Genomic DNA, 24272 nt, shown 5'->3' with positions numbered 1-24272 from the left:
AACCAGGGTTCAATCCCTGAGTTCTCCAGCAATGATTCCTGAGTGCAGAACCAGGAATAAGCCCTGAGCACTGCTGGATGTGACCCTCAAACCAAACACCAACCAAACCAACCCCCCTCAAAAAATCCCAAAAAGTTACTCAGATCTTACTCTGTACCAGATAGTAAACTAGTCCCCCCACCCCTTCTCATTTCATCCTAACAGCAGTCGGGTGTTGTAGGTACTATAGCTGTGTCTATTTCACAAATGAGACTGGGAGAACAGTCATTCACTCAAGACCTCATCACGAGCCATAGAACTGGAGTTCTAATCTGGTCATTTGCTACAGAGTTTTACATATAATACAGACCACTCTGTGGGAAGAAAGCAGAATTCTGGACATGATGGCTCACAGCAGGACCGATGCTCCCCATTCTCAGCACATTTAGTGTCATCCTTATCTGGGGCTGGGGGCCAGGGCTCACTCAGCCACGCCTTCCAGAACAGGCTTACTTAGGAGATTCTGCCCCTCCCCATTTTCCTCAATAGTTTTATGTGGATTTGAACAAGGGGATGCCGGCTGCTTTCTTGTGAAAGCGCTCAGTCACCACACATTTAGGTCACCATGCGATTGGGTGAGGCTGTCCCTTTGTTCTTGGGGTGCTGAATTTGTCTAAGGTGGAGGAGTAAAGGCTCTTAGGAGACTCCTAGTGTTCCTAGTCCCAGGATCAGGGCTATCCCATGATCCAGCTTTTTTGTTTGTTTGTTTTTTTGGTCTCAAGGCGAGAGAGGGGCTCAGGGTGCTGTGTGTGTCGAGGTCCCCAGCCAGTGGAGAGCTCACTGGTATCCACCTGGGATTTCCATTCCTTTGCCTCTAAAGATAACATCTCTTACTTGTTTTTTCTGAAGATGTCGCCATCGTCAGGACAAGTGTAACCTTTAAGCTAAATGAAGGCAAGTGTAGCTTGAAAAAGGCTCAGCTGTTTCCTGAGGGTCTGCGACCAGCACTACCAGGTATGGAAGCAAATGGCTGGTGCCAGAGCTAGCCTGCATGCTGGGAGAGGGGCCCTCGTAACCAGCCGGGCCCTGTGGATGGGACAGTGGTGTCAAGAAACTCCACAGCCTCGCTTCCCCTGCGGAGCTCAAGCTTCCTTTGCTGCCGGCAAAGCCCCAGGGAGCCTATGAGTTCATAGATCTCAAGAAGGGCTTACTCCTGAAAGCACACATTAGCTATTTGATACCATATTGGCTAACTCTCTAGATCTTATAGTTTGCTTGAAATATGAGCCAAAGCAATGAAAGAAAGGTTTGGCTCCGAAAGGAGAATCTCTGGTGAACAAAGATGCAATATCCAACTTTTGTGCTGGAAGTCAATTTTGGAGACAGTGACTCGACTGGCTTCAGCAGAATAATATGATCTAAGAACCCTGGATACAGCAGAACCCAAATCCTCTTTCACCTCAGGCACATATTTTCAGGATCATTTCATAAAATAATTTAGAGATTTTTTTTAATGAAGATTCATGGATTAAGGAGATGTCTTTTCTCTAATCTGTCCTCAAGTAACTCATTAAGTAAATAAGCATCAAGTTCACTCATGTAACTTTTGGCTCCCTATTTTAGTAAATTAACCAAGATTAATAGCGGTACCTCTTTTTGATAAAATGCTACACAGCTATTGATAAAGTGTTTTCAAAGATGGTTCAAGGGCAGAAAAAAATGTTCTTCTAATATTGATGTGAAAAGGGAGAATAATGAGTTGCATATCTAATACCATCCAATCTGTGTAAGAAAAGTGGGTAGAAGGGAAAAACAGGAAAAAGGAAACTCACTCTACCATTCATAGTGTTTACTCTGGATAAGAGGATGATGGGGTGATTTCAATTTTCCTTCATGTGAAAAGTTCTCCAAAGTGAGATTTCATTCTTTTTTATTAGTGGGGAAAACATTTAGGTAATGCTTTTTAAAAATGTTTTAATGCCTTTAAGCATTTGAAAAACAAATTTGATCTTCTTTTTTAAAATGCAGAGTAGCTTTTATTAAAAGATACTTGCTTAGAAACATGTGAGAGGAGGGTTGGAGGGACAATACAGTGGCCCATACCCCAGCTGCACTCAGGGATTGCTTTGCACGTGGCCAACCAGGTTTGGATTCCCAGCATCCCATATGGTCCCCGGAGCCTGCCAGGAGTAATTCCTTAGTGCAGAGCCAGGAGTAAGCCCTGAGCACCACCAGATGTGACCCCAAAACAAAGAAAGGATTAAAAAAGGAAATATATGAGAGAAGAGAAAGAGAAGAAATGTGTTCATGAGAACATGGGCTTCATGTTCAGAAACAGAGAGATAATAAAGTGAGATATGTGTACAAGGGAGAACACGGACTTGAAAAGCAAGCCAGGTTTGGTTTTTAGTTTACAAAATTAAAACATATAAAAAATGATATCATACTAGTGTTAAGTTTCGGTTTTGACCAAGTAGCTGTTAACATAAGATGTTGATATTAAGGGAAACTGAGTGAAGACTTTTGGGACCTCTCAATGATAGCTTAGGAGCTTTTCTATAAATCTAAGCTTATTTCAAAAAATTTTGAAAACTAGGCATTGGAAAATTGAAGAGAGAAAGGATCAAAATGATCAACTCTTTAGGTTGAGTTGTGATAGTAGCCTTCTATAAAGGTCTAGAACTTTATTGAACTAATTTGCCTCCTCCTTCTGACCTGTTGTGTTAAACACGCTTGTGATATTAAAGAGGAGTATGATATGGACTATTGCAGATAATTGAAGTATGATTTTTTAAGTAAAGGGGCTGGAGAGATTGTAGAGTTGGTACCGGGAGTGATTCCTGAGTGCAGCTGGGGTGTGGCCCAAAAATTAAAAAAAAAAAAGATTTTAAAGTGAAGACAAATGATTTGTGTGGCTGATATGTGAACTTGCCTTTTGGTTCAAGTTAACAAGCATCATTAGTTATAAGGATCACCGGAAGGCTCAGGAGAGGAAGATAGCTGAAAATGGGGATGGGAGGATGGATGTAAAAAGCCCTGCCTTGTACAACACTTTCATTCCCTTCCTTGAGGCCTCCAGGATGTTTGTTGATTCTTTGTGGCATTTATTGCTCCTGATTATTACCAAATGAGATTTCACTGTTGATCTGTCCATCAACTTTCCCTTCAGAATTTAACTGTTAGAATATCACAAAAGTCAGTTTGCCCCAAAGCAGACGTGGGTACCTTCTCCACTCTGATGCTTCTTCTTTATTTGAAGCCTCCCCCATACTGAGTATCTTCCAGTTCTCAGGAAACCAATCATGAGGACCTGAGGACACCTTAATAAATCATCAGTAAGTGATACAACGTGACTCCTGGTTCCCATCTTCCACCAGTGACTAATCAAACAGAAACACCCAGAATTTGTCCATGAAAGTGATTTCTCAGAGCTAACTTGGAAAGCTATAGAGAAGGCAATCCTAGCTCTTCAAAGTTAAAATGTCATCATGCTCTAAGCGGAGGCTTGCAACATCTTGGCATCTGGAGTTAATCATTCAGTCTCTTGAGAGCTTTAATGAAATGTTTACTGAGCTCTAGCGAATGTTCTACTGAGTGCTCTGCCAGGATTTGGCTTCCGATCATTTTGTTTCTTCATACAGAAAAGCTCAGCTCAGTGAAAGAGAGCTTCCGCTACGTAAACCTCACATGCAGCTCCAGCAAGCCAGCCCCGGGAGACCCTGACCGCCCAAGCGCCACTAAGGACATGTTTATCACTGTTGAGTTTGAACTTGAAACTAACCAAAAGGAGGTGACAGGTTGGTTTGCAAATGGTCTATGGTGCCAGGCTTCTCACAAGTCTCTCCCGATTTCTCTGCTTTTCGCTTCTCATCATTCTTGGGGGTGGCAAAGTGGGGGGGAGAATAGTGCAACCACTGAAGTATCTCCTGTTTTTTTGGTGTGTGTGTTTATTTTGTTTGCTTGTTTTTAACCTCCCAAATGAAAGTGAAGTTTTTTTTGGAATCTGATGATTTTATCTGCTTTTCATGAAAAAAAAAAAATCCAAAGCTGCCATTTTTGGTCAATGAATGGCTATTTGAATCAAACGCTGCCCAGCCTGCTCGGTGCCCCACTCCAAGCCTCTCCCATTCTGCCCACAGGGGACTGTGGTGTCGGGAAGTCCTGCGGTCAGTCTGGATGTCCACGGGGGCTGGGGCTGATCCCCCACCCCCCATCTCCACCGTCTTGGCCCTTTTGTTTATGTATGTAGCTTCTTGTGAGCTGAGCTGCATTGCTAAGAGGACAGAGAAGCGGCTCCGGAAGGTGATCCGCAGGCTCCGGAAGGCTGTCCTCAGGGAGCAGTTTCACCTCCAGCTCGCAGGCACGCATCTTCAGGTGGCTGAAAAGTCTTCCAGAGCATCTGAGCACCAGGTGGAGTCCTGTGGAGTGGGCCAGGGCCTCGTAGAAAACCAATGTGGTGAGTGGCCGGCTGGCCAGGACCTTGTTGCCCACAGTACCTCGCTGAGCTCCACACGCTGAGGGTAGCCCCGGGAGAGGCCGCCCGTCCTTCCTGCTCCAGGCTCACTCACTCCAGGTTCCCTCCATCACACCTGGACACCTGCCCTCACAGGGGAAGCTGTATTGGTGTCTGTCATCTCTGCTGCACCGGGAGCCCCCCTGCACCTGGCCTAGAGCCTGACTTGCAGTGGGCACTTACTGTTTGCTGAGTTGAGGCACAGAAGACAAAACGTTGCCCGTGTAGGGTCTGGGTTGGATGGATAGTCTCTGAGCACTGTGGGTGCAGGGCTGCAGGTGGAGCACAGAGCTTCATCGTCTCCTGCCGTGCCATTTACCATGCCCTCGTCTCTAGCAGTGCGCAGAGAAGAGGTGGGCAGGGGGTGCTCCGCTGCCTTCTGAGATCCCCAACTTCCACCCAAGGCCCCTGCTAGGATCTGCTTTTGTTTGTGATTTGATGTGTGGCTGCTTGTGTGGGCTCTGAGACCCCCATGTGCAGTGTCAATCCTGTGTCTCAGAGGGAGGGGCTGAGACGTTCCAGAGTGGTCATTCCTGAGGCCTGTTTGGAGAGGCGGTTTGGAACATTATGGGAGATTCTTACTGAGAAGACTTAGATGGGGAAAATCAAGGCTTCACTTATAAGAGTAACGGCAACAGTTTCTTGAGTTCTCACCTGCCATAATGCTAAGTGGCTTTGGCCTCATCTCATTGCATCCTAACAGTAATATACCAGGTAGATCCTCTTATCTTCTTTTAATAGTTGGACAAGCTTAAGCTCAGAGACCTAAGTCCTCTGGCTCAAGATCAATAGATGGTCTAACTCTAGAGTTTAAGTGCCAGGAAAGGGGAATTTTGATCACTAACCACCTCCCCTACTACACCCAAGAATAAATGATGTCCTTTTTGAAGTTCACTGGAAAGAAAGGCCTGAGGAATGAAGCTTAAGCTAGAGTAATACGTGAGTATTCCTGAGCAAGGAAAGCTGAGGCCCGGCTTGCTCACACAGGAGAATCAGCAGTGGAGACCCACAACCCACACAGAGCTTGACCAAAATATAGTGAAAATCAAGGATAAAATAACATTCACCAGGACCTAGTTCTCAAGTAGTGTTAACTTTCATTCTTTTTTAAATATTATTTTAAATTGTTAGCAAACAACATAGTCACTTTGGGCCAGTGATACACTTCCTTTTAATAGTCATTTTATAGAAAAAGCTTGTTAATTTGGTATTTTAAGGACTTTGGGGACAACTTGTTTTGCAGGTGGCCTTTGAACCATCTGTAATCAGTTTCAACAAGATGGCAAAAAATATATAGGAAAAGAGAGATTATATTCTCCAGGGAATAAATTTCTAAAATTCAATAGTCATCCATAAAGTTCTTCAATTCTAAAGAAAATTAATAAAACAGACTTTTATTTATTTTTTTACAGATGTTTATCCTTTAATTAAGGATAAATTATTTAGGAAACATGCTTGCTAATAACATCTATCTTTGTAGTTAATTATCTTAAATTTTACTGACCCAGGTTCGATTCCTCCATCCCTCTCAGAGAGCCTGGCAAGCTACCAAGAGTATCTCACCCATACGGCAGAACCTGGCAAGCTACCTGTGGTGTATTCAATATGCCAAAAACAGTAACAAGTCTCACAATGGAGATGTTACTAGTACCCTCTCATGCAAATCGATGAGCAACAGGATGACAGTGGTACAATGAAATTTTACTGAATTTTTTTGGGAAACACCACACCTGGTGGTGCTCAGGTCTTATTCTCAGCTCTGTGCTCTGTGCTCTGTGCTCAGGGATCACTCCTGGTGAGGCTTAAGGGACCATATGGATTGCCCGGGGGTTGAACCTGGCTGGGCTACGTGCAAAGCAAGCACTGTACCCACTGTACCATCTCTCCAGCCCCCATAACTGACTGAAAATTTTTAAAAAAGAAACAATCCAGGTAACTGGCAAAATGGATAATTTAGTGTCTGGGTTCCTGAGAGACAGAGAATGCTTAGTTCAGATCATAGCAGCAGCCTCTTCTCTCTGCAGCAGCTGAGAATAATCCATCCCACCAGCTTGCGTCAAGATGCTTCTCTGTGCCTCTCTTGATAGATGTGGAGAAGCAGGGAGAGAAATAGCAGGCAAGGTGCTGTTCTTAGGCAGCTCCCATTCTAACCAAGGAGATGGACAGGAAAAAAGAAAAGAAAAAGGATAATTCCAGAAGTCACGTTCTCTGTGAAAATAATAAAATAGAAAGGGCTGGAAGAGAAGTGGGATCACCTTCTGTGGGGTCTCCAGGGAAGTTTTCAAAGTTGCTGGCAGTTGAGTGGGGGACCCTGATAGAGGAGGGACTGGAAAGTACAAAGCACCGAAGCACTGAGCTTTCCTGCTGGGGCATGTTCTTAAATCCTTCCAATTCAGAAAGGAAAAGTCTGTATTAGTACCAGAGACCAATATTTAGGCCAAAACCCATTGCACATCCTTGTAGGAAATTCCTTTCATTAAAAAAGTTGGGGAAACAATTTAATGAATGTGGATGTTTATTGAACACTTACAATATGTGGAGCATTGTCCTAGGCAGTTTACAATCATGCATGCCTTAAACATTTTTCTATCAACATCAGACTCATTTCTGAGGGCAGTCCCGATACAGACCAGGAGGGCAGCACCATCTACTTATGTGTGATTACACTTTGTGAGGTGAACTTGATGACAAAACCCCCTCATGACCCAGAACCTATCCCCATCACTGAGTGACACATGACTGTACATGTGTTAGCTCATTTAGTCCTTAACATAGCTTATTATCTTTTTCTCCTCATGCCCTTTTTCTGAATACAGAAGCTAAGGCATAGAGAGATGAACAATTTCCTGCCACCTCAGCCCTCAGAAATGCAGAACTGAGGTTCAGACCTGATTTTAGCAGCCATATTCCTCTCCTGCCTTCTCTCCCGCCCTCTCCATTTCCATCTGTGCTTTGTGATCCTTCTGTATTCCCACACGTGAGGAGAACCCTCTCTGGGCCACATCTGTGATGGGTGTTGAGGAGACTTGGATAAATAAAGCACCACCCCTCAAGTGACATGTAACCCCCCCAGGGAGGAGTCATAAAGCAGAAGAGGGACAGTAGTCAAGCCAAGTGACAGCTTTGGGGAAGAAGTCAGAAGGGTACAGGTAGGGGCATGGCAGATGTCTCCTTATGACCACATTTGGGTGAAAGCAAAGGAGTAGTGGGCAGCTGGCTAGCAGGAAAGTATGGCCAAGTCCTGGGAGAGTTTTAGTATGTTGCTATGGAGCCTTGGCTTTAGGTGAAAAAGGGCGATTAGAGGATTAATCATGGAGTGTTCAGGTCATATTTATATTCTAGAAATCCCTCTCTGACTGGATATGAAGTGGGGATCGGATTAGGACTGGGAGTAGAAAACTCAACTGGGAATTTTTGAAAGCTTAGTCTAAGAATACTAAGAAAGGGCCAGGGGGTATGGCTCAGTGATAGTGTGTGCACTTTGCATGTATGAGGTCATGGTTTATTCCATGTTTCCCTTGTCCTACCCCACATACTAAGTACCTCCTTGGATTAGAGAAATATTTAGAAGGAAAATATTAGCCTTTGGCGAGAAATTGGACTGAGAAACTAAAAGAGGCAAAAGTTGGGCAAACACAGAAGTTTCTGACCTGCTTGGGTTATGTCACTTGCTTCTCACAAGACTTTCATCTGCCCCGGTCCTGTTTCATATGCAGGACGCACTGAAAAATGCCTGTGGTGTGTTGAGTGAATGGTTCAATGAATGTGATCACTGGGGAAGAAATAACCAGAAAAGATTTATAGGAGCAGGAGGGTAATGGCTGTTGAGAGAACAAGAGTGGAAAGAAAAGCTGAAATCCAGAATGGAGACTAGGGACAGTTTTGGGTGACAAGCACTGTGTCAGTGAGTGCAGCCCTGCAGGTGCTGAAGCAGGGAGGAAGCAAGCAGAGGAGCACTGAGTGGTGACTGCCGGCCCCAGGCAAAGGGACTGAGGCAGCGATCCATGGCAGGAAGGGGATTAACTGGGAACATTCTGCGATGATTGACGTGAGAAGGTGAGGGTCAGAGGACATGAGTCCATGGGGATGAAGGTCAGGGGCTACACAATAGGAACACAGCTGCTGGGTGCTCCTGTATGGGGGAGAGAAGTCTGGGATAATGACATGACTCACAGGTGCTGTGTAGAGCAGGAGTGAAGCCAGAGCAATAGAAAGGACAGGCCGGAGTAGGGAAGAGAAATGGTCCTTTTTTTATATTTTGCTTTTTGGGTCCTACCCGGCGATGCACAGGGGTTACTCCTGGCTCTGTACTCAGGAATTACCCCTGGCAGTGCTCAGGGGACCATATGGGATGCTGGGAATCAAACCTGGGTTGGCTGCGCGCAAGGCAAATGCCCTACCTGCTGTGCTATTGCTCCAGCCCCAAGATGTGGTCCTTTTTGGCGCTTGAATTTGAGCTGCCATGAGGCTTCTAGGCAGAGATGTCCAGGGCCTCTGGGAGTCTAGAGAAGCTTCTCTCGGTTCCCTGTGTCCATTCCAGACTTCTTGCCCTGCACTTGTCTATCCGTGCTCTGACTTGTCTCCTGTAAACATTGATCAACAGCCCAGGCTCTCTCCTTCTCCTGGGCACTTCGGCCTATTCTCATCCCCTGCTGAGACCATTGCCTCCGGAGTGGCCCCCGCTGACCATCCCACCACCACTACCACCTTCAAATCCTATTCTCTTCGGTCATTGCCAATGGCACACAGACCTGAAATTCAGAAACCTCCTTAGACTTTGTATTTCTCTCTGGATCCTGCCTCATTCCTTTGATCACTGCCAGAGTAAGACTCCTTGAAAGAGCCATCTGCACTCAGCGTCTTCCCTTCCTCCCTCCTCTGCTCTTGCCAGTCTGGTCTCTGTCCCTAACCTCGCCCCTGAAAGTGCTTTTCCTGAGATTTCTAGCAGCCTTCATGTTACACGGCCAACTGCCCTTCTTTTGCTTAATGTGAGCCATTGTCCTCCCAGAAACATTTTTCTCTCGAGCTTTGGACACCACAGACTCCTGGTTCTCCTCCCACCTGGGTGCCTACCTTTATTCTGTTTTCCATTTGAGCTCTCCCCTAATATTTCATCCTTAGGTCACCATGGTTCTGTCTCCGTTCATCTCTATATTCGAACTCTGCTTGATGACCTCATCCAGAGCCATCACTTTAAATACCCCACTAGACTGCTGATCTTCGAGTCACCCTCTCGAGCACTGACCTCTGCTTTGTGTTATGAAATCTGTTTTGGAGATGGTAACTTTCTTTTTTTCTTAAAGAGGTTTAGAGAGGTAGTTATATTTTATTTTTTTAATTTTTATTTTGAGGCTACTCCCAGTGAGGTTCAGGGGTAACTCCTGGCTCTGCACTTAGGAATTACTCCTGGTATTGCTCAGGGAACCATATGGGATGCCGGGGATTGAACCTAGGTCAGCTGTGTGCAAGGCAGATATATTACCTATTGTGCTATTGCTCCTGGCCCTTAGCTTTCTTTTTTATCACACACACACACACACACACACACACAGAAGTAAAGTATTTTTGACCACATGAATGTTTTCTTGCTTTAAAACTACATATTTATACTCTTAACTAGCACGAATGATTATAAAATATAGAAAATTGAGATACAAATTAAATAAACACAATTTTTAAATAACTGGCTAGTCTTTTTAGATGCCAGTTTATCATTTGGCAATGTCATTGTTAACTGTGGATCCATTTTTAAAATAGTCTTTCTGTTCATTGCTAGTGTTTTAAATTTTTTATTATTATTTCAGACACTATGCTATATAATGTTGGAAATGGCAGAGCTTCCTGCACAGAAAATTCCAATGCCACACCCTTCACCAGAGTGTCAGCTTCCCTTCGCCATGCCCCATTGTTTCCCCCCATCCCCATCCTATCCTCTATCCTACCTCACCCTCCCTACAGTGTCATGCTGCCTACTAAAGACCAGTTTTCAGTTTCTACTGTTTCTGAGTATTTCCTGTTTCCTTACTATGTTTCTTTATAGCCTACATATGAGAAAGATCATTCTGTGTCTATCCCTCTAAATTAAGTTAGCCGGAGGGAGAGGGAGAATCTGGGAAACTCTCCAGGTCCATCCACATAGCATGATTTTGTCTTTTTTAAAATACACTGCTAGTATTTTGTTTTAACTCTTGTCTGATTAGGTCATTGATGTCCATCTCATGGTGTGTTTTGACCAAGAACAAAACTGGGCTGGCCCTGGCAAACCTTGTCGCTCACCTGCATGTCTGCGTTGTGGGATTGCCTTCACCTTGCCTCTCTCAGGGGTCATTCGAAGCTATTTTGTGGTGGTTAATATGGTTGAATCTAGGTAATAGAATCAGGAAATCTCTTCGATAAAGCTCAGTTAAACTTTCACTATTTTCATTGCATTGAAAAGAAGCAAATAAGTCCATATCTTCAACCTCAGAGTTGTGGAATGCCTGCACTTCTTTCCTTAGAGTCCTGTGTCTTCACAGGTGCCTGCTTCAGCCAAGTCAGTCTTGTACATTGTACCTAACCAATGATGGTGTCTTCCTTCCTTCCTTCCTTTCTTCCTTCCTTCCTTCCTTCCTTCCTTCCTTCCTTCCTTCCTTCCTTCCTTCCTTCCTTCCTTCCTTCCTTCCTTCCTTCCTTCCTTCCTTCCTTCCTTCCTTCCTTCCTTCCTTCTTTCCTTCCTTCCTTCCTTCCTTCCTTCCTTCCTTCCTTCCTTCCTTCCTTCCTTCCTTCCTTCCTTCCTTCCTTCCTTCCTTCTTTCCTTCCTTCCTTCCTTTCTCTCCCTCTCTCTCCTATTTTTTCTGAAGCTAGATAGTTTTTATTGAAACTTATTTATGAAGCTGTGATAGGAGGAGAGGAAAGAAGTATGTGTTTAAGAGAGAACACAGGCTTTCCAGAGTGGAAACAGGCACACAAAGAAACATAGAGACAAGCAAGAAAGATGTGTTCAAGGGAGAACTCGAGCCTGAAGAGTAAACTTCTTCCTTCCTTCCTTCCTTCCTTCCTTCCTTCCTTCCTTCCTTCCTTCCTTCCTTCCTTCCTTCCTTCCTTCCTTCCTTCCTTCCTTGCTTCCTTCCTTCCTTGCTTCCTTCCTTCCTTTCTCCCATCCTCTGTTCTTCCCTCTCCCTCCCTCCCTGTTCTATGTTGGAACCACTAATATAATCAATACCTTCTCACTATCAGCACTGCATGACCAGAAAGTTTCTCAAAACTAACATATCTAGGGACTGGAGTGATAGCACAGTGGGTAGAGCATTTGCCTTGCACGGGGCCAACCTGAGTTCAATTCCCAGCATTTCATATGGTCCCCTGAGCACCGCCAGGGGTAATTCCTGAGGGTGGAGCGAGGAGTGACCCCTGTGCATCACCAGGTGTGACCCAAAAAGCAAAAAAAAAAAAAAAAAAAAAACTAACAGTTTTCATTGTCCTTCCTCACAAATGAAACCTGCCTCTCCCTGATCTCAGTCAATTCATCTCTATTTTTGCAGTTGCCAGAGTTGAAAACCTAACTGTCGTCTTGACCTCACAATTCATCATGCTTTTAATCTAATCCATGCGCAACTCCTGTCCACTCTGCTTTAATGTGTCCCCAGTCCAGCTAGTTTTCTCCACTGATTTTTACCACTCTGTTTGCAGCTAACATCACCACAAACCCAGTCTATTGTGAGAAGCTTGGAATTGTTCTTCTTACCCTTCCTATCAGTTCTCCATGCAGTAATCAGCAGATCTTTTAAAAACTAAAGTCATATCAGGTCACACCCCTTTTCAAAATCTCTAACATACTTTGCATAAAGACCATTTCCAGTGACCTTCCAGAATATATGGAGTCTTCTCCTTATTTTATTTTTTTTTGGGGGGGTGGATGGCGGGGGAATCACTCCTGGTGGTGCATGGGAGCCCATGCAGTGCTGGAGATCTAACCAGGGCTTCCTATGGGCCAAGCACGCACACAGCCCATTGAGTATCTCCCAGGCCAAGCCATTGAATCTTATCTTCCTTCACTGTGCTCCCACTGTCATTGCAGGGTTATTTCCTTCATTTCATTTTGGTCTCTGCTCAAAGGAGCCTCTCTTGGTTACCTTCTTTTTTTTTTTAATTTTTAAAATTTTATTGAATCACCGTGAGATAGTTACAAGCTTTCATGTTTGGGTTACGATCTTATAATGATCAAACACCCATCCCTTCTAAGTAACATATTCAGCCAAATCTCTCCTCCTACCTCCTGCTGCCACCCTTTGTCTTCCCCACAACCCTGTTTTACTTTTCTTCATTACCAGCATTCTACTATATATTGATTGGTTTGCTCATTTTTTGGTCCACATTTCCCACTAGAGAGCCCCTCTAGGTCAGGGTGTGTCTGCCTTCTACTCTGCTAGATTTGTGCTTAGTAAGTATTTAACTGGTCTGATGAGTCCATTCATCCTCACAACAGGATGAAGTTCCACAGATAGCCACCACCATTTTTTTTCTGAAGGGTGGGATGGGGGTTTGGGCCATACTCAATGATAGCCAGAGTTTCTTCCTGGCTCTGCGCTCAGGAATTATTCCTGGTGGTTCCTCAGGGACTAGATGGGATGCTGGGGATCGAATCCAGGTCAGCTATGTGTAAGGCAAAGGTCCTAGCCCCTGTACTATCACTCTGGCCCCTGTAGTCACCAACATTAAGGGGTAAAAAATCAAAGGGCAAACCTTGGGGCAAACATTTGAGCTAAGGGTAAGGGGCAGGAAAATCTCAGCCCCAGGTACCCAGGCAGGAAGAGAATGCTGAATGCATTGAGGAATCCAGCCAAGGAGGTATTAAGATGCTCAGCACTCTGTCCCATCTTTTCTTTTTTCCTTTTTTTGTGTGTGTGGGGGGTCACACCCGGCAATGCACAGGGGTTACTCCTGGCTCTGCACTCAGGAATTACCCCTGGCGGTGCTCAGGGGACCATATGGGATGCTGGTACTCGAACCCGGGCCAGCCGCATGCAAGGCAAATGTCCTACCCACTATGCTATCGCTCCAGCCCCCTCTCTGTCCCATCTTAAGAATATTTTCAAATAGCAAACCTGAACACAAACCCCAAACCCAGGACAGCTGTGACAAATCCATCGCTTAGTCTGACGGGCTGCTATTTCCTGTTATCCTGAAATGTTTATTTAAAGAGGAGTTGGAGGGGCTGGAGAGATAGTACAGTGGGTAGAACGCTTGCCTTGCAGGTAAGTGACCCGGGGTTCAATTTCTAGCACCCCCTGTGGTCCCTAAATCCCCCTGAAGTAATTTCTGAGCTCAGAGCCAGAAGTGAGCTCAGAGCCAGAAATAAGCTCTGAGCACAGCTGGGTGTGATCTCAAAAGCAAGAAGCAAAATAACAAAAATTAATAAAGAGGCTCAGGCCAGGGGCTATGGCTCAGCGATAGAGCACTAGCCTTGCTTGCATGAGACCCCGAGTTGGTTTCCCAGCACTGAGAAAACACAAGGATAATAGTAAAATAAAATTTCTGACCAGAGGGGTTCGGACAACACTGCCTAGGATACATTACCTCTGAGGGGTGGCAGGGCAGCCGTTCCAGGAGCCCCCTCCCCCGTCTCTTGGGCTGGGGCCGCCAGTGGCTCTCCTTCAGAAGCACAAGCATCGGCACGTTAAGAAAACCGTCAGATGCTCGGGAGTGCCCTCTTTCATCAGGCTCACCGTCTCAGCCAAAGAAACCATAGTGTTTGTCCACAGCCTGAAACACTCAAAGGCACTAGTGTTGAAAAGAGGGGTGAGCTTTCAGGTCCTTTTGTCACCATTAATCCAGGTCCCTGCTGCTCTCTCCCTTTTGCATCAGAAAAGCTTTCTCGTCTTTTCCTTTTAAAGAGGGAGCGAAAACAGCTGTGTGGGATTTGAGAATGGGATTTTAATGGTCACTGAAGACACACAAAAGCTTTGCTGTGATAGTGAAGTGTTCTGGGGCCAATTGACTCCTTTGTCCGGGGCAGCAAAACAAGCTGGCGGCTCCGGAGAAAAGAGAACCTACTGGAACGTGTGATTGAGGTCTCCTCAGGCCAGATCCAGGCGTCTTTGCAAAGAGCCATTTTCAGGCGTCTCTTCGTGACCTTTCAGAGTTGCTTTTAGTATTTAGCTCATTTTTACCTTGTGAAAGAAACCGATTTGGAAGGTGCTTGGCATGAATTATTTCTGGAGGTCTTTCTTTGGGGAGGGCAAATGGAAACAGTGAGTGACAATTTGAGTGTGTTGATGTGAAGCAGGCCTTTCACTGTGAGAAAGAAGAGCTGGTGGCCTCTTCTGGGGCGGCCCAAGGGGCATTTCTCAGTCCTTCGCTGGGTTGAGAAATGGCAACAGATGTGGGATATTGTGAGGCTTCTCAAAATGTAACTCTGAAAAGGCTTTCCAGGGCTTCAATAGTTCTCCTGAGGAGCCTCACCGCAGGGGCCCGTGCAGTCACTCTTTGCGCTCTGCACTGCAGTCCTGTCCACCCACGGATAGACTGTTTGGCTTATGATGGACAGTGCCGCTGGAACCCTGGGGTCACGTGGGCTCTTCTGCTCTGGGTGGATGAATATTAGGAAAACAGCTGTTGGGCCCACATGACTGTGGTTCGGTCCAGGAGTGCTCCAGACGGTCTTGTTTTTACTTTACTTTCTGCCTGTCTTCATGGCATTCTGGCTCATTAGGGCCCGGAAGGGGATCATTGACTCGAATACAGGCTCAATTCAGAGACTTGGATATCAGGTGAGTGAGACACAGGCTGAAAAGTCATAAATTCCTAGTTTGTAATTCCCTACAGCATATCATGGGAGGTGGGCTGAAACCAGAGGACTTATGGGACCCATTACAGGCTGGGGCGGCACATAGAGTAAGTCCGGAGTGATAGGTTCTTTCTGGCACAGCGCATCAAGCTCATTGTAGTGTTCTTTTTCAAGAAAGCAAGGATTTGGTTCAGCATTACGCAATTTTGCAGAAATATGTGAATATAGTAGGAGGAAAATCTGAACAATACTTTAAAAAGCATTAAGAGTTATAGTGTAGAATAGACTTTATTGAGTGATTGCATTTAATTGTAGAAATATTATTTAGAACATGGCATTGTTTGGTTTACTGTAAGAAATAAGAGGGGCCCAAGCAATAGTACAGTGTGTAGGGTGCTTACCTTACACGTGGCTGACCAGAATTTGATCGCCTATGGCCCCCCCAGCTCTGCTTGATATAATCAATCTTATATCTAATATCTTATAATAATCTTATGTATAAGATTGATATAATCAATCTTATATGATTATATACTCATATAATCCATGAGTACAGAGCCAGGAGTACGTCCTGAGCACTGCTGGGTGTGACCAACCCCCTAGCCCCCAAGAAACAAGAAATAAAAGAGTATTTATACATCTTTAATTGATTTTTTGGGCCACACTTGGTGGTGCTTGGAAGTTACTCTTAGCTTTGTGGTTAGGGATCACTCCATTTTTTTTATTATTATTGAATCACCGTGAGCAACACTTAAAAAGCCATCATGTTTGAGTTGCAGTCATACAATGATCGAACACCAGTCCCTCCACCAGTGTACGTTTTCCACCACCAATGTCTCCAGTATTTCTCTCCCCTCTCCAAATCCGACCCCTCCCCGTGCCTCTATGGCAGAGTTTCCCTCTTACTCTCTGTCTACTTATGGGCATTGTGGTTTGCAATACAGATCATGAGGCCATCATGTTTGGCCCTTTATCTACTTTCAGCACACATCTCTCATCCTGAGGGATCCCTTCAACCATCATTGACTTAGTGATCCCGTCTATATCTCAGCTGCCCTCTCCCCCAGCTCAAAAGGCAGTCTTCCAACTCTGGATCAATCTTCTTGGCCCTGTCTCTATTGTCCTTGAGTGTTAGTCTCATATTATGATATTTTATATTCCACAAATGAGTGTAGTCATTCTATTTCTGTCCCTCTTTTTCTGACTCACTTCACTTAGCATGGTATTCTCCATGACCGTCTAATGAAGTAAGCAAATTTCATGACTTTATCTTTCCTAACAGCTGCATAGTATTCCATTGTGTAGATGTACCAAAGTTTCTTTAGCTAATAGTCTGTTCTCGGGCACTCAGGTTGTTTCCAGATTCTAGCTATTGTGAACAGTGCTGCAATGAACATACAGGTGCAGATGTCATTTCTACTGTGCTTTTTTTGTATCCTCGAATATTCCCAGAAGTGGTATTGTGGGGTCAAATGGAAGCTCAATTTCTAGTTTTTAAACGAATGCCCATATTGTTTTCCAAAACGACTGGACCAGTCGGCATTCCCACAAATAATGAAAGAAAGCCCCTCTCTCCCCACATCCACACCAGCACTGGTTGTTCTTGTTTTTTTTTTTTATGTGTGCCAGTCTCTGTGGTATGAGATGATATCTCATTGGTGTTTTGATTTGCATCTCCCTAATGATTAGGGTTGTAGAGCATTTTTTCCTGTGCCTTTTGTCATTTGTATTTCTTTTTTGAGAAAGATTCTGTTCATTTCCCCTCCCCATTTTTTGATGGGTTGGAGATTTTTTTGTTGTACAATTCTACTAGTGTCTTATATATCCTGGATATTAACCTCTTATCAGGTGGGTATTGGGTAAATATTCTTTCCCATTCCGTAGGCTCTCTCTGTGTTTTGGTCACTGTTTCTTTTGAGGTGCAGAGGGATCACTCCTGAGGGATCTGGGGGGAACTGTATGGGGTGCAAAAGATCAAACCTGGGTTAGCCTTACCTACTATACTATTGCTCTAGCCTCAAATGACTATTTTTTCCCTTTCCTCATTTTTTAGTTAAAGCACTGTGACTTACTAAGTTATTCATAGATGAGTTTTGGATATAGAGAATTGCAGCACTGATCCCACCACCAGTGTCAATTTCCCTCCAATGTTCCCAGGTTCCCTCCCATGTCTCTGTTACCGCCCCCCTTCCCCTGCTGCCCCCAGCCCCAGAAGACTATTTAAAAAATATTATGGAGTGATTAACAAAAAGATATCATTATTACAGATGATAGAACTTTGCCATGTTTAACCATAAATGTACCTATGCAGCCTGCTTTTGTTGGTTATGATAAAAACATATATCGCCCCCTATATTCAAGAGATAGAGTAGCTAGCTTTATCATGTGATATTTTGTTTTCTGTTTCTTGGCAACTTAAGTAAGTATAAAGTAGAATGTGCTTATTCCAGGCTAACTCTCCAAATGACCCATAGAAAATCCTTGGCAAAGTTGAACTGTGATTCAGTCTACTTTTGTTCACTGACCTTTTCCCCCCCTTAAACTCACTGTTCTTGATTTTGATGTGGATGTACTTTACAAAATAGCTGTGGGTACTTCGTGAAATAATTTGAGATCCCTTAAGTTGTTTTTTTCCCACTATTTTTGTAAAGTAGAATTAACAATAGCACTTAGCAACTCAGGAGAAAGATAATGTTTGTAAAGCATTTGGCATGGTATCTAGTAGAATGTAAATGCTTGGTGAATATTAGCCACTGTAAGTTTATCTGATCATTATGATGATAATATTTATATTACTAAAATAAAGTATAAATCCACATGTAACAAGCAGCATCAATAATCAGATGTATAGTTAGTTCATTTCTTTATGGTTTATTATTTCAAGAGATATTTACTGAGGTTTACTCTTTGTAACGTATCAATTTTATGACAACTAGAAAATGTGTTATTTTGGAGAGTTTATGAGACTCCTGAGTTTACCCTCTCCACATAATGTGAAGAATGAGCCTTTCAAAAACCAGTTTCTTGCCATATTCCTCCCTGTCAATGACTCCTTTATGTGCAGAATAAAACGCAAATGCCTGGCACTCAGTAACTCTTTTAGTTGATCTCTATCCTTCCTTTCTTCAGTGTCTTCCCAGGTTATGCATGAATCTTAATACCCGTCTCCTTTTTTTCCTTTTTTTGGCTTTTTGGGTCATATCTGGTGATGCACAGGGGTTACTCCTGGCTTTGCACTCAGGAATTATCCTGGTGGTGCTCAGGGACCATATGGGATGCTGGGAATTGAACCTGGATTGGCCACATGCAAGACAAACCCTACCCACTGTACTATCGCTCCGGGCCCCCTTCTCCTTTTTTAACTGGGGAGCTACTAGTCATTCTTCAAGGTCCAAAACAAATGTGGCCTTCTCTAGGGAGCCTTCTAGGATGCCAGTTGCCAGAATTAATAGCACTGTCCTCTCTTTTTTTCTGCCGTACTGGGTCTTTGTTTAATAAATGATCTTTTTCTGGGACCCGAGTGATAGTACAAGGGTAGGGCATTTGCCTTCTAGGTGACCAACCTGACTTCAGTCCCCGGCACCCATATGGTCCCTCAAGATTGCCAGGAATTATCCCTGAGCATGGAGCTGGGACCAATTCCGGAGCATACAGCTGGGACCATCCCCTGAGTGCCACACATGGCAGTCCAGGTGTGGCCGCAAGGCAAGCAAAACAAAACAAACAAAACAAAAAGATCTCCTTTGTTCTTCTCAGGCCCTGTCAGTCAGATAGTGCTTGTGCCACAAAAAGCATGAGGAGTGTTTTGATCCTTACTCCCAGGGAGACCAGAGTCTCCGGAGGGTACACCGGACATATTCTGACAAAGGGGAATAGGGACCATGACAAAGGGGTGTGCACAGGAGCCCCAGGAGGCTCATGTTGTGGGTTGGGGGGAATGTGGGGTTAAAGACAGCTATTTACCTTTATCTCTAGCATTCACTGTCCTTCCCGGTCCTCAGATTTCTCACTGACTCTCATTTCACCCTTTGGCTAGTCAGTTGCAGGGCTGGGACCTATTATGATGGAACACAAGACCGCTGCATTTTATGTCCAAATGGAACTTTCCAGAATGAGGAAGGACAGATCACATGTGAACCATGCCCAAGGCCAGAAAATCTTGAGACCCTGAGCACCCCAGAAGCTTGGAATGTGTCTGAATGTGGAGGTAAGGAGGTAGCCTACCCCTTCTTAAGTCACTGTTACAAAGCGTACCCCAGACTTGCACCATGCACCATGGCTTCCACAGGCAGGGACGCATCGGGTTCATCTGTGGTTCTCCGGTGTTCAGCTTAGTGCCTGGTACATGCTAGATGGATGCTCACTTGAGTAAATAAACAATGATCTGAGAATAAATTGGTAGGGAAAAGTGCAGATATTAAAACTGTATGCTTTATTGACTATAGATAAATATACCTTGAGACCTGCATTATCTTCCATAGATAGAACTCTCTGAAAGTGTTACTGTGGAGAAAGACGGTCTAATTATTTTCCCAGCTTTGTTTCAAATTCAGATCTTACTGCTTTTTAAAAATGACCTCTGTGTTTGTTTTGTTAAAAATTGGAACCTCCTTTGAAAAGTTATGAATCGTCTCCCATAAGCTCTTAACATAGAGCAGGTTCACTCTGATCTGTGGGGGCGTCTCCTATTTGTTTTGTTTTGTTTCCCTTCTGTTCATTGAAGAAGGACCTGCTGTACTGACACTCTGTCTGGTCATGTGGAATGTGAGGGCGGATCCTCCACACGGCTCAGCGGCCTCTCCCTCTGGTCACTCCCATTGCCAGCTGTAGTTCCCACCTTCAGGCTCTAGTCTCAACTGCAGGACCATTGCTGCCACCTTCAGTTCAGTCTCTCAGGATAGAACAGAGGGTAGGGCACTTGCCTGGCAGGCAGCCAACCCTAGTTTGATCCCTAGCACTGCTCATAGTCCCCAAAACACTACCAGGACTGATCCCTGAGCACAGAGCCAGGAATAGCCCTTGAGCACCTTTGGGTGTCGCCCAAACCTTTCCTCCCCCAAATAATTGTAATAAAGTAGCATGTTTACAGCAAATGCCATTGGTACCCTCTGAACTGGATGGATTACATATTTGAGGGTGGCCAGGAGACACCTCAAATAGTACATGAAAGCACTACTTCGTTTGGGCATAAAAATTAGCGCTGAGAAGCAGCCAGGAGGGGCTGTCATTAAGGAACCTTACTGGTAAAGCAGGGGTGACTTTTTTTTTTTTTCTTTTTGGGTCACACCCGGCGATGCACAGGGGTCACTGCTGGCTCTTCACTCAGAAATTACTCCTGGCGATGCTCGGGGAACCAACCATATGGGATGCTGGGAATTGAACCCGGGTTGGCCTCGTGCAAGGCAAACGCCCTCCCCGCTGTGCTATGACTCCAGCCCTGACTCTCCTGATAAGCCTCCACATCATAGAGATGCAATCCGCTTCGGGAGGTCAGGCTCTGGCTGGATTACAGAACTGATTCCAGCACAGAGAGTTCCCTGTCTGCGGCTGCCAGGCCTGAGTTCTGAGCCAGACAGGCCCAGGTGCGCCCCTTCTTGGGGACACATGGCTCTGTGGTTTCCTTCCGTGCCATGTATGTCAGCCCAAGTTCACAGACCAGGACCTGCTGCCTGCTCAGGACCCACATTAGAACAGGGCTTTAGTGACAGCAGAGCTGAGGCCAGCACAGGACAACACACGTGACCCATGTCTCGTCTCATCTGAGAAAAGGTGGGGGGCAGGGTCTTCCTGGGGGCCTTGCTCACCTCAGGTCATTGGTTCTCCATCCCAGGTCTGTGCCAACCTGGTGAATACTCGGCGGATGGCTTTGCACCCTGCCAGCTCTGTGCCCTGGGCACATTCCAGCCCGAAGCCGGCCGTACTTTCTGCTTCTCCTGTGGAGGAGGCCTGGCCACCAAGCACCCGGGAGCCACTTCCTTCCAGGACTGTGAAACTAGAGGTGAGGCCTGGGCTCGCCTTTTCTCCAGACTGGAACATCCCTGTTCAGAACTGTGGGAGTCTGGCCGCGCTGCCATCAGCAGCAGCCCCGAGAGGCCCCGGTGGTCCTCCTGTACAGGATGTACTATGGGAACAGGGATTCTGCCACGGTTTCTCCACGACCACCCCTCTGCATCGGGCTGCATAGAGGGAGAATGAGAGACAGAGCGAGGCAGTGTCTAGAGGCCCTCACAGCTTCTGCCTTCCAGCCTTCCTCATCCCACCCTCTGGCTTAGTACTCCCCACTTCAGGACAGAACCCCTCCCTTCTCCAGGCCTCACTTCTGCCATCTCCTACTGGAGCCCCTCTCTGTGTCACCCAGGATGGGAGATCAGAACTGGTCCTACCTGCTCCCCCCCCGCCCCCCCCAACACACACACACACACAGAATCCTCACCTACCTGGTCTGCCTGGCTGTGGTCACTTATGCCTGAGCTCTGCAAGGACCAGAAGCTCCAAAGATAGCCCCTATTTTCTATTTGTATTTCTCTCGGTGGCCTAAATCACATGTCCTCCTGGAGCTGGCTATTTAGGGAACTCAAGTGTTGATTAGTCCAAAGTACATGAAAGCACTACTTCATTTGAGCATAAAAATTAGCACTGAGAACCGTGAAGCCTTTAGTGTTGTGTTGCATGAAATGACAGTCTTCTCTCTTTCATCCTCTCTGCCTTTCCCTCCCGCAGTTCAGTGCTCACCAGGACACTTCTACAACACCACCACTCACCGCTGTATTCGGTGCCCAGCAGGGACATATCAGCCTGAATTCGGAAAAAATCACTGTGTTTCCTGCCCAGGAAATACAACGACAGACTTTGATGGCTCCACAAACATAACCCAGTGTAAAAGTAGGTCTTTGTCAAAGGCTTTTTACAGTGTCCAGGTTCACCTCAGGACTGGGTGGGTGGTGATAGTGGTGGCAGGGGTCCCAGGTCCTGTCAAAACTCTATAGCTAGACCTTGTCAGCCCAGTTCCTGGCTCTCAGATCAGAGTTGGTGGGGAGTGAGACTGACCCCCCTCCCCGCCAGGTACTCACTTTTATTGATCCTGATCGCTTCTTCAGACACATTTACAAACTGTCCTTGCCTACATTTCCTCCTGGTGCAAAATTTCAGTTCAACCCCATTCAGGCAGCACTGCTTTAGGACCTGTGATGTGCCAACTCTGGGCAGAATAAAATCCTAGTCCAGCAGGAAGCAAAAGCACCAATGCACAGTCCTGAAAATGACAAGGAGCTTTTAGAGGGTGTGAGGTTCTGAAGGGAAGGAGTGGGCTGGGGGCGGGGGGGCGGGGGGCAGCTGCACACTCATGGGAGCAGCTGGGAAGCATAGACTCAGGGAAGTGGAAAGCTCAGAGCACAGAGTGTGCTGGCGTGATCTGAGGCAGAGCAGAAGGGAAAGTCTTGATGCCATGCTAAGGAATTTGGTTTTTGTTTGTTTGATTGTTGTTGCCTGTTTTAAGTGATGCCAGGAAGGGCTGGGAATATGGCTCAGAGGTGGAGGGTGTGTGGGGCGCTGGGTTTGATTCTGGCACTACCAAGAAAACTCTTTAAGTTGTGCCAGTGATCCAACCCTCACACACGTAAGGAACCTCTCCAGCATCTAAGGATTTCTGACTCGCTTTCTATGGGAATAAGGAAATCTTCAGACTTGTTTTATGTTCTTACTTTTCCCTAAGCTAATATGTAAAATTTTCTAGTAAAGGCCCAAAGTAAATCTTAGCTAATTCTACATTGAGGCAGCAATCTGGAGGAGAAAGGAGGCATCCCCAAACTGAAGGAATTTGCAATCCAAGGGGACAGTGGACCATTTGCCTTTGAGAACTGGAAGTGTCACTAGATTTCTCTATGTCTCACTGAAGATCTATCAACCTTTTCCCAGTAGCATCTAGTCTCTTCTCAAATACTAGACCCGCAACAGGAAACACACTACCTTCGTTATAGCCTAGTTAATTTTTTAGCTTAGATTTGGGAAAGTTCACTGTGCTAGAAGATGCTTCCCCACAAAATCTAGTTCCAGCTTCTGCTACCCTATTTGGTCCCCCAAGTCCACCAGGAATGATTGCTGAGTGGAGAGCCAGGAATAAGACCTGAACACTGCTGGATGTGTTCCCCAAGCAAACAAATAACCCCCCTTTTGTCCCACCTCTCCCAAACCACCAAAACTTCTGTTTTTGGCCATAAGAGCCCTGTGGTCCAGTTTCCCAGAACTGGTTGGATCAGCACTGCAGATCCCTGCTTCCCGCACGCCACAATATGTCTTCTAGGAATGAAAAAGCCTGCTTTGGAGTTTGCTTCCCCTCCTCTCTCACGCTGGGAATAGTAAATACCAGTTACTGTTAGCGAGGAAAAAGGTAATCCCATTAATATCTTCTCTTGTACAGGGTTGCCTCCGTTTTAAGCAATGACCTCCTTCAAGGACTGTGTCTTTCTCATTTCTAAACTCTTAGAGCTTTTGCTAGTACTTGTTAGATTAGATGGTTCAGTGAATGACAATATGACTGAGATGTGGGCTTCTCTGTGTGTGTGTATGTGTGTGTGTGTGTGCGCACTCGTGCGCGTGCATGTGTGTGCATGCAACTTGTATGTAAGCCTTTGATTCCAAGGCTGAATGTCCAACATGCCCCCTTCTGACCGATGATTCCATCTCTGACTCATTTGAAAATAAAATGTGGGGGTCTGGAGACAAAGGACAGGGGATAAGTAAGGCACTCACCTTGCATGTGGCCCACCCCAGTCCAAATACAGCACACTTATGATCCCCTGAACATGACCAGGAGTGATTCCTGAACAAAAAGCCAGAAATAAGCCCTGAGTGCACAGCCATTGTGGCCCCAAAACAAAACAAAATAGAATGTAGGGGATCAAGAAGACAACTCAATGAACATGCCAGCCTGTGGGGGGCCTGGGTGCCATCCCGGCAATGCACGGTCCCCTGAGAACCAAGTTGGGTGTGGCTTAAGCCTCCACCCCACACAATAGA

General features: G+C 45.5%; 1 protein-coding gene across 1 annotated transcript in view; it reads left to right on the top strand.

The window, feature by feature from the left end:
• The window catches only part of SCUBE2 (signal peptide, CUB domain and EGF like domain containing 2), a 75310-nt gene that overhangs the window by 37819 nt on the left and 13219 nt on the right, over window positions 1-24272 (top strand). The window contains exons 14-19 of the mRNA XM_055142366.1: window positions 889-993; window positions 3621-3776; window positions 4229-4435; window positions 19294-19464; window positions 21088-21255; window positions 21978-22139. Of these exons, the coding sequence (XP_054998341.1) occupies window positions 889-993; window positions 3621-3776; window positions 4229-4435; window positions 19294-19464; window positions 21088-21255; window positions 21978-22139 (969 nt within the window). The remainder of the gene's footprint in view (window positions 1-888; window positions 994-3620; window positions 3777-4228; window positions 4436-19293; window positions 19465-21087; window positions 21256-21977; window positions 22140-24272) is intronic.

The sequence above is a fragment of the Sorex araneus genome, chromosome 6 (assembly GCF_027595985.1).
Source record: "Sorex araneus isolate mSorAra2 chromosome 6, mSorAra2.pri, whole genome shotgun sequence".
NCBI classification, from domain to species: domain Eukaryota; kingdom Metazoa; phylum Chordata; class Mammalia; order Eulipotyphla; family Soricidae; genus Sorex; species Sorex araneus.
This window is presented reverse-complemented; position numbering and strand designations above follow the sequence as displayed.